This window comes from Astatotilapia calliptera, chromosome 16 (genome assembly GCF_964374335.1).
Source record: "Astatotilapia calliptera chromosome 16, fAstCal68.1, whole genome shotgun sequence".
Classification (NCBI taxonomy): domain Eukaryota; kingdom Metazoa; phylum Chordata; class Actinopteri; order Cichliformes; family Cichlidae; genus Astatotilapia; species Astatotilapia calliptera.
Genome location: NC_137437.1, coordinates 17,684,493 through 17,694,541, shown reverse-complemented (window position 1 = coordinate 17,694,541; position 10,049 = coordinate 17,684,493). Strand labels below are relative to the sequence as shown.

The 10,049-nt window shown below is 38.5% G+C and overlaps 1 protein-coding gene across 2 annotated transcripts; it reads right to left on the bottom strand.

The window, feature by feature from the left end:
* Positions 1–3,665: 3,665 nt before the first annotated feature.
* Positions 3,666–9,810, bottom strand: LOC113008351 (uncharacterized). 2 transcript variants are annotated; one of them, XM_080290695.1, is made up of 6 exons: positions 9,554–9,810; positions 7,738–7,831; positions 6,642–6,787; positions 5,585–5,684; positions 4,473–4,552; positions 3,666–4,144 (listed from the first exon to the last, which is right to left on the bottom strand). In XM_080290695.1, the coding sequence occupies exons 1-5, from the start codon at positions 9,645–9,647 to the stop codon at positions 4,501–4,503; spliced, it is 486 nt and encodes a 161-aa protein (XP_080146821.1). In that variant the 5' UTR covers positions 9,648–9,810; the 3' UTR covers positions 3,666–4,144; positions 4,473–4,500. The 2 variants fall into 2 exon arrangements, with proteins under 2 accessions (XP_080146821.1, XP_080146820.1); XM_080290694.1 differs by lacking the exon at positions 5,585–5,684 and having other exon boundaries at positions 9,554–9,805.
* Positions 9,811–10,049: the final 239 nt, after the last annotated feature.

The following is a 10,049-nucleotide window of genomic DNA, read 5'->3' as shown; positions in this document are numbered from 1 at the left end:
ATGCATATTAGATCGTTTTTTAGTGAAATATAATCCCCCCAGAAAGGCAGGAAAAGCCCGGAAACTTACTTTAAAACTAAATATGTTCCGTAAAACGGTGACAGCCTTACACAGGTAGCCAGCAGCTATGACCAGCACTACTTGTGCAGTTAAAAAAAGGACAGGTAATGTTTGTCGCGCTGTTGCACACACAGCACGCTCGTTTGTTTCAGTTCGTCAGTTGCAACAAGACAGCTTACCAACGTGTACGTAATAAGCTAATACTCCTGTGTGCTATACACTACAGTGTGCGCTGTACACTAGTGATGGCCCGCTTGAAGCTGAAGCTCCGGTGCGTGTGTCAAAAAAATCAACACACTGCTTCAGAAGCACTGTATCGAAGTTTGATTCGTTTGGCCAGAGTCACGTGATCGGTGACGTCCGAAGCTTCATTTAGAACCTAACTGCTTCGGTATCTGATTCAATGGTTTATAAGGAAGCGAATCATTCACGGGATTTGTGGAGTGTTTTGATGGTGACAGATAGCGAACCACTGATCATTCCACTGAGAGATTTGGAGCCAGCGAGGAATAGAGGAGGTTCTGTTGTGTGGGAGAATTTTGAGTTGATTTTTGTCAATCGGGTGGGTTTTACAGCTTTGTGTTCTGGCCGTTTACTTTTGTTTTGTGCGTGTTTATTATATCTGAAAACGGGAAAAAGATAAAATGTCAAAAATCTGCCTCCATAATATAAATATCATTAAATAACTTTAGAAAAACTTCCACTTGACTCTTTACATGTAATGTTGTAAAAATATATATTTTATTGTTTAATTAATCTGAAAATGTTAGTCTGCCAAATGTGCAGCAATTGAATTTATTTATTCTCTTTAGCTGATAGTTTGTGGGGCCCAGGTAGACTGTATAACTGCATCTCTACCAGTTTCTCTGCACTCCAGCCTCCTCTGGGCCATGTGAAGGGATTTTCCTTAAGGCAGGATAAATGATCTCCACAAAAAGGAACAGGTTCGGCCATCGCACACTAGAACAAATTCTCTTTTTAAATAAAAATGAAAAAGGGTTACCTTAAATGCATCATGTTTTTAATTTGCAATTTCATAAGCATTTTTCCTTTCCATTTCACAATCAATTCTACCCACAGGTCAAAAATATGTCTGGGAAAATTTCCCTAATATAATATTATTTATAAATACACCTGTCTAGCGATTAATTGCATAAGTGCATGGAGGCAGGACCTCAGGGCAGAAGCATACTCCATAATGTGTTGTACATTATTATATGTATATATTATATGTAACGTGGTATTTTTCAATTATTGTATTTACTAACATCAAGAAGTCACAAGCAAAGGAAGACCACACCATGGTGCATGTTTAAACAAGGACACCTACCCGCTTCAGGACACCTACACCAGGAGATGCCGGACTAGAGAAGCGCAGATACTGAAGGACCCGTCCCATCCTGGCAACAAACTGTTCCAACTTCTGCAATCTGGTAGAAGGTTCCGCATCTTCCGGGAAAGGACAGAGAGACTCAAGAGGAGCTTCTATCCCCAAGCCATCCGTGCCCTAAACACACACACCCGCCCTCTCACATCATCTATAATTGACTGAGTCAGGACTCTTCCAGACACTAAACCAAGGCACAATGTACATTTCAATTCCTTTAATTTTAAATATGTTTATATTGTCTATCCTGTAAAATAGTTAGATGTCTATTCATATTAATGTACAGAATTCACCTGCTTGCTGCTACTGCATTATATATATATATATATATATATATATATATATATATATATATATATATATATATATATATATATATATATACATATATATAATGTTTTTCCTCTACACACCCCCCAATTTTTTGGCACATGTCGAGGAGCGTGTCAGGCTACATTTCACTGTGTGTTATACTTGTATAACTGCATGTGACAAATAAAGAACCTTGAACCTTGAGAGTTTACTGGTCAAAACTATTTATTAAACAAATAAAACACATTTTTTTAACCACCAAAAAATACACGTTCAAAGCAACACAACAGCGGCCCAATATCAGACAAAAATCCACTCTGTAGAGTAGGCAATCGTAATGAAGCAGTTGGTTTTATTTTGTGGATTCAAGCTGCTCTTTGTATTTTTGGCCACCAGATGTCACCAAACAGGACTGTGTTGAAAAGCTTCGAGTAATGAACCGTTTTTCAATACAAGCTTCAGTGCTTCAGAAAGCTTCATTTGGCCATCACTACTGTACACCTACTTACTGGTTTTGTCGCATCAGTCTGTGTCTCTGAGTTAACTTGTGTTTCTCCTACAGCTCCGAACCGCAACAAATGCGCGTGCTCTTTGTGAGCTCGTTCCCGTCTCGTAACCAGCGCGTTCTGCCGTCAAGGGCGATCATTGGTTAAATGTGATCATGTGACTGATGCAAGCCAGAGCCTTTTATTTAGCAAAACTGTGATTAATAGTTAAATATTATTGTTGAGGGGCACAGACAGGACTCCGCACTCACACACACATTAAAAAAAAATTATATATATATATTTTTTAAAGTTGCCTCAACAAAAGGGCACTTTGGGCACCCATCAGGAAAGGGGCGGGTGCTCAAGTCCCTCTAGCCCCCCCCTCTGCACGTGCCTGCGTACTTTTCTCCCTCCCTCGCGCTCACACACAGACACATAACGGATATGGCAGTCCATTCTCCCTACAGCACGGACTACACTGCCCATGATGCTACATTCTTTAGCGCTATGCCTGTAATCCTCTGCCTGTTGCCTTCATTTTAAATCATGCAGCATGAATAGTATCTGACCTTCTTGATGAATGCTCAATCATCCAGGTAAGAAAATCCACAAAAGTTGATTCTGTTCTTCTTGAAGTAGCATTTTCAAGAAGATGTTTTGTCACTCATCAAAATATCATCCAAGTGACAGTGAGCACTTGGGTGGTCTTTCCCTTTTAGGTGAAAAGGTGCTGGTTTCAGTCATTATGCAAATGCACTGTTTATAAGATTGGGGAAACTGCAGTCAGCTGAGACTGAAGAAGTCACTTGGATGAGTGACGAAACGTTTCTCCCACTGAAAACCCTGATTTCCAGATTAACAGAATCAACTTTTGAAGATTTACTTACCTGCATTAGGATCGTATTTTCTAGTCTTTGGCTTGGAAGGACGTTTGCTTGGAAGCATATCTGGCGATGCTTCAACCTCTGCTTTGCGTTTGTGTGGGAGCCCTGTCAAAAAACCTGTCCATTATGCTAGCAGTGTCCAAGCATTCTTTTTTTAATCCATACCGTGCCCCCACTTTGGGTACCACTAGCATAATAGATAATGAAGTGCCATCTGCTGGTTATTTCACCTCATTACATGCCGATGAATCATTTCAGGTAAATTCATTCTGTGCATTCAAATCTTTTCCAAAAGATGGCAGATCAAGACACTTCAAAACATGCAAATATGTCAAGCTTAATGTTGGCAAAATGGACTTTAAACAAGAACATCATTTTTATTAAAACCACAAGTACTCCTCTCAGTAGACTGAGTCTGTTCTCCTGCAACACTGTTTGGCAGCTGGTCTGTACAAGTGTTCATTCATAGTTTTGATGTCTTCAGTGAAAATCTACAATGTAAATAGGCACGAAAATAAAGAAAATCCAGCTGAATTTGGTTTCTATCTCAAGCAAGTATATTTATACCATGAAGTCAACACAAAACAGATGATCAGAGGGTTTCATTGAGATTACTTTGTGTGAAGACAGCAGTGAAATATTCTACTTAGCCTTTTACATTTTGAAATGGAAAGCAGCTTAAAGAAAACACAGTACATGACATCAAAGTGCATTTAGAGTATAAAGAGACATGGTGCTGAATGATTACATTTTTATAGCTGTGGATAATCTTTGCAGTGTTAACATGTTTTTGTGCCGGTGGTTCTAATACTAATAAGCGGGTGGAAAACAATAAAACTGCTGCAACCAGTTTTATTGCTGATGAAACCCAAATGGCAATGACAGGCAGATGGGGATATAGATGAGAACCAAGAATCTTCATCCATTTTTCATCCTATTTAGTAGTCGAGTCTGGAACAAAAGGATGGTGGCGCCTTCAGTCCAAATGTCTTCCACAACTGCCAGAGACACTCCTGAGGCAGAGAATTCAGACACATTGTTTAAAGCTGTGTTTAAATTTAACTGAACATAAAAAGACTTTCAGCGTTTCTGCAGATATTAGAAAAAGATATTAATTTAAATGTTCTAAGTAGTCAACACACATAATAGTAATGAAAAAATGATAAGTTAATACATTTATTGCTCAACTGCTCTCTCAAAAAGGCAGTTACAATAATTAAAAAGAAATATTGTGCATAACTAAAGCTATAAAGTATGGCATACATAACACATACAGACATTAAGTCATTATTCGCCCCCAACACACGCACACGCCCATCTTTTCCCATTGTTTAAACATACCTTTTGTGCTGCCTCTTTTTTTCTTCTTTTAAATATACTGATCACCTTCCTGGAGCTTGCTGCACTGGACATCTTCCTGGCTGAAGAATTATAAAATATTTTACTTACTACTACTACTTATTTACTATTAGCTGACAATGACGAGTGGTCGAATAATTTTTTTGAACCATTCCTAAAATAGCAATAAAACACTGAAAACACACTACTCCACATAAATCTGTATGATTGGCAAGTGTATTTATAAAGCACTTTTAGTTATATGTAAACTCAATGTGCTTAATACAAACGAGTTACTGACAACGCGTATGTAGGTGATGTCAAGTAAAAGTAATTATTCTACAGAAAGTTTTTTCCATCTGTGTTTTATAATTAATATTACTGCTGCAGATGGTTAAGGTTGATGCTTTTCACTCTGTTTAATCTAAAGTAATAATGGATTGCATTTATATAGCGCTTTTCTAGGCACCCAAAGCGCTTTGCAATTGCAATTTCACTATTCATTCACTCTCACAATCACACACTGGTGGAGGTAAGCTACAGCTGCAACTGGCTGCCATATCGTGCCATTGGCCCTTCTAGCCAACACCAGTAGGCGGTAGGGTAAAGTGTTTTGCCAGGACAGAGAGCAGGGGGATCGAACCGGCAACCTTCCGGTTACAGATGAGCTTCCCAACCCCCTGAGCCACGGTCGCCCCAGCAATAATCATATTTAATAAAATCCACTATGACTGTCCTGTGAGGACAGCATTTCTCTGAAGAAACAGTTGTTTAAGAGCTCAAAAAATAGCATCAAAATCATGATTGTTTTTTAGAAAAAACAAACAAAGAAAAGAAGACTGAATTAAAGGGCTTAGGTGATGTGCGACACAGTAAGATGCAGATTAGTGTGAAATCAGAATTTTCAACTACTTCAGAACTTCCTAGGCTGGACTTTAACTTTATTGTATTTGGTTGTATTTGTTTTTTGTTTTGTTTTTTTGTGAAATTTCAAATAAACATCAGTGACTAAATGCATCAGATATTTCTGTCAAGGTTTATGATAAGCTTTGATATAAGGAGTTTTCCATATTATGCTACATATTAAGTGTATGCTGGGTTATGGTTCTAAGTACCTTTGAAAATGTCTGCATCTATAGAAGTACCACGCTGCAGCTCCAACAACATTCAGAGAAAGCAGAGCACCAAATAAGACCCAAACAGCACAGCATGCTTCTACAGGGACACAAGAAGGAAGAATATAATGAGATTGGGATGTGTTGTTTACACTTTCATTGCATTTAGTTTTGAATTTCACATTTGGATGAATCAAACAGTATTCAAACACCTGTACCCAACGTATTCCCGATATGACCTAGAAAACAACAATCAGTAGCTTGAACATCCTCCGAGGTGAAACTGACTTGAATAATAATGTGTTGCACTGGATGCACCATCCCATTCAAACTCATCCAAAAGCATGTCTTTATCTTGGAGCCGGTTGGAGCAGATGAGCCTGGTTCTGGAGGTTTCTTCCTGTTAAAAGGGAATTTTCCCTTCCCACTCTCGCCAAAGTGCTTGCTCATAGGGCATCATGATTGTTGGGGTTTTCTGTGTTCTGTATACTATTGTAGGGTCTTTACCTTATAATATAAAGCGCCTTGAGGCAACTGTTGTTGTGATTTGCTGCTATATAAATAAATCTGAACTGAAACTTGTATGTGGTGCTGGCTGCGGTTTAAGTCAACCACTTCATTAAAATATCTGTTTATCAAGGAATTCTAACCTGTTGTTTCAGGATGGTTGGAATAGTTTTACTTTAAATCTGGAAGCAAATGTTTCTCTTTCAATCCTTGACAGAAGTCAACAAAGAAGAAAACTGAACAACATCACAATGAAAACATCTACAAAAGGTCAAATCCAAAACGAATATTGAACTGAATATGATCATATACTGCACTGGGTAAGGCATCCATTATCCATTAACTTGTCTGTTTTGTGCTGACTTTAGGGTAAGGCAACCACTTCTCTAAACTAGCTGCTTACCAAAGAAATCTGTCTAGATGTTCGAGTTTCCTTTGACAGGAATGGACAAAAAAGAAAACAGAATAACAACACACAAAAGCTCAGAAATCACAAAAACAATTCAGAAGATTTTGACAAACTGCACAGCTAAATACAAGTTCACTTCACCTGATGCCACATGCACATACAGCTGACTGTGTTTTCTTCCATATGCTTCACACTGATAGAGGCCATTTAGGTCAGAGCTCAGACTCAGCAGTTGTAGCTTTGCACCCTTTACTTTGACAGCAGACTGCAGCAAAGACTGGCCAGATCTGGAAAAACATGAACGAGACTCTACATGAAATTTTACAGAGAGGGCAGTACAATGTGAGTTGTGCCAAAAGTCAAAAGAATTTCAGTTATTAGCTCTTTGTTAGCAATGCTAAACTGCACACTGTGGTATTCAAGAGTCTGGCTTCATAGCAGAAGAGTCCAGAGTCTGAACTCTCCAGACCTTTCACCACATTTGCAGCTAGTATCGTCAGGTTATAGGTTATGGAATGTTATTAAATAAAGACATAAGAGTACACAGTAGTAAACACGGTCATGTCCTGACTTGTTTTTAGATGTATTGTTTCAAGTTAAAAGTTAACCAGAAAAAAAAGTTCTGATTGAACATTTTATATGTTTGCTGTGTTCTACTATTAATAAAAAGCAACATTTTTTCAGATCAATGCATTCTGTTTTTATTTACACATTGTCTCAATATTTTTTGTAACTGATTTTGTATCTGCATGTTGATTGCTATACAAAGATTTGGGCAGTAAAACACTTGTTGTCAGCATCCAAATGATGTTTCCTTTGTTGGAAGACCAAAACTTTAGCAGTATATACTATGTGCAGTATTTTTATACGTGTATAAATATATGTCATTTATTTTCTGAATATACAGCTTGCTCACACGCTGCTCCCAGTGCTGATATTTTCTGAAAACACTGTCAGCTAAAGTTTAAATGTTGTATTTTTAAATTGGCTGGCCATCTGATCAGACTGCAGCTTATGTGCTTGAAGTGTTCACACTGAGATTCAATCTGATATTATTGTTTCTACAGTTTATTTTCTGTCTGTCTTTTGCCCTGTCTCCCTCCTCCTCCCTCCTCCCTCCTAAAATTGAACTGACCTCTGTTACAGGTAATATAGCTCTAAATACAATGTCACTCTATCTCTCTAAAGGCTTTTCCAGAACATGTTTGAGCTGAAATCATTATATAAACTACTTTACCTGTACCAGGTAACGTTTGCATTTGGGCTCTCTTCTGTCACACACTCGAATGAGTCCTCTGAAATTGCTCTAATGTTCACTTTGGTGGGAGAGACTGCAAAAACAGAGAGAGAACTGTGTTAGTTCTGGGTGGCAGAAATACTAATGATGTCTGGAAGTGATATTTTTCAAATTTTCCTCTTGTGCAAACCTTGTCGCAAATACTGCAATCCAGTGCTTCACATCAATGTACATAATTATTTTAATTCAGCCACACGTGAGAGTTTTTTCACCATACACAGGTGGACTTGCTGGTGCCTTGCTGGATAATCCAAATGTGGATTATGATGGGCGGACATTCCCCATCATGATTTTGATCAGAAGTCCTGTTTCCATCAGTTATGGAAGGCCGTCCAGGTCCTGAAGCAGCTAAGCAGCCCCAGACTATTGTAGCTTAAATTGTAGACGACAAACTTCTACCGCTTCCCATGTGTGCTGCATGGATCTTATGACTGAGGAGATTGGTGAAGTATAATGAACAGCTTTTGAAACTGCTTTTCCTGTATGACATAACATCTCTTCATGCAGTAAGTAGTGGACCGGAAAAAGAAAAACAATCAAAATTGGTCAGCAACATTACTCTGCCAGACAGGCTGCATCATTACAGTCGTCACTGACTGGTACTTCATCAGAATTACCCAGTATTCCCAACACAGGTCAGGTCCACTAACCTGTAAATCTGCATGGCTCTAAAAAAAATCTAAAACTGATTCGAAGCCTAAAAACTCAAAATTCTAGGTGTATATTGAACTCAACAGATTGCATTAATTATTTTGCACTGTCCAAAAAGTAACCCCCATGCTAAGGCTCCTTGGCAGTGGAAACTGCTGAAATGATTTTTCCATGTTTTGGGAATGAAAAAAATGACTCTTTCCAAAGCCTCTTTTGGAATTCGTTAATAATATTTGAGTTCAGTTCAGTAATATCACCTTCCAGTTGAGGAGGAGTTGTACAGGGAGATGACCAAAGGCGGGAATGATTTCCTGCTTTTTGGTAATCTCAGTCTCTCACTGAACGTGCTCCTGTGACTAGCCAGTACATCATGGAGTGGGTGGGAGGTATTTTCCATGACTGGCCTTATCTTGGACAACATCTGCCTCTCAGACACCACCCTAACGGAGTCCAACTCCATCCCCAACACATTACTGGCCATATGGACCAGTTTATTTAGTTTGTTGGCATCTGTGACCCTCAACCTGCTGCCCCAGCATGCAACAGCACAGAGGGGGTGTTCGCCCAGGGCACCAAACAGTCCCAGCTCTTTCTAACAGATGGGTTCTGCCTTATAGAAAACCATGCAGATTCTTCCTCAGCCTCTCATTTATAAAAAAAAAAAAACTGCCACTTTGTTTTTTGAGAAAAACTGTCCTGTAATTGGCAGGTTTACTGAAATGAATTGACTTTATATTTGTATGTACACTAGCACACTGTTAGTTTCTTAGTCCATGGGTGTATTTTAAACACATTTAAAAGTTAGGAAGATCATATCTAAATTCATTGTGGGTCAAAAAGAGTGGTTTGTAATATCAATCTCATTAGGTCGTAGATTTAAAACTGCTTTTATATCACAATTTAAAACAACAACAACAACAACATGGATTTCTGTTCACAGCGCAGCCAATTACCTTCCACTGCTGTCAGTAAGCAGTGTCTGCGATTTTTACAATGACCGCAGTCTTTTTTTTTAAACTTAATTTACAAAAGTACAGGTTTAGATATGATTCGTAGTGAAATCCGCACGAAACGGACGCATTAGAGCAAAGACAAGGCTACATACCGTCAGCATCGCTGGTGAACAGGAGCAAAGAGATAAGCACCAAACCAAAGAGTTTCACAGAAAAGTGGCTGGAATTTCCAGGAAAAAAACTCATGACTGTTTCCACAAGAGATAAGTGATGTGCCAGCAACAGTTAGTGAGTTATTAAGAGATAAGTCTTACAAAATCTGTTAGGGCAAAAAGGAATCTCACAGAAAAATCTACTACCTCTTTGATCTACTGGGAGAGGAGGAGTTTGGCTATTTGCTCTACAATCCTAGGAGGGGATGGCTTTGGAATACGTGATTCTTTGTGCTATTTAAAAGCAACCATAAAAACTCTTCTGAGATTTTTATGACTGCAAATAAAAAATAAAAAAGATTGCAGGATTGCAAGTTTAGGCGAGTTTACAGCCCCAGGTCCAGGTGAAAACAAGTAAAAAAAATATCTTACCTTATCTTCTCTTCAGTTAGAATAATTATATGAATTAAGATGGAGCAATTTATGTGTTGCTGAG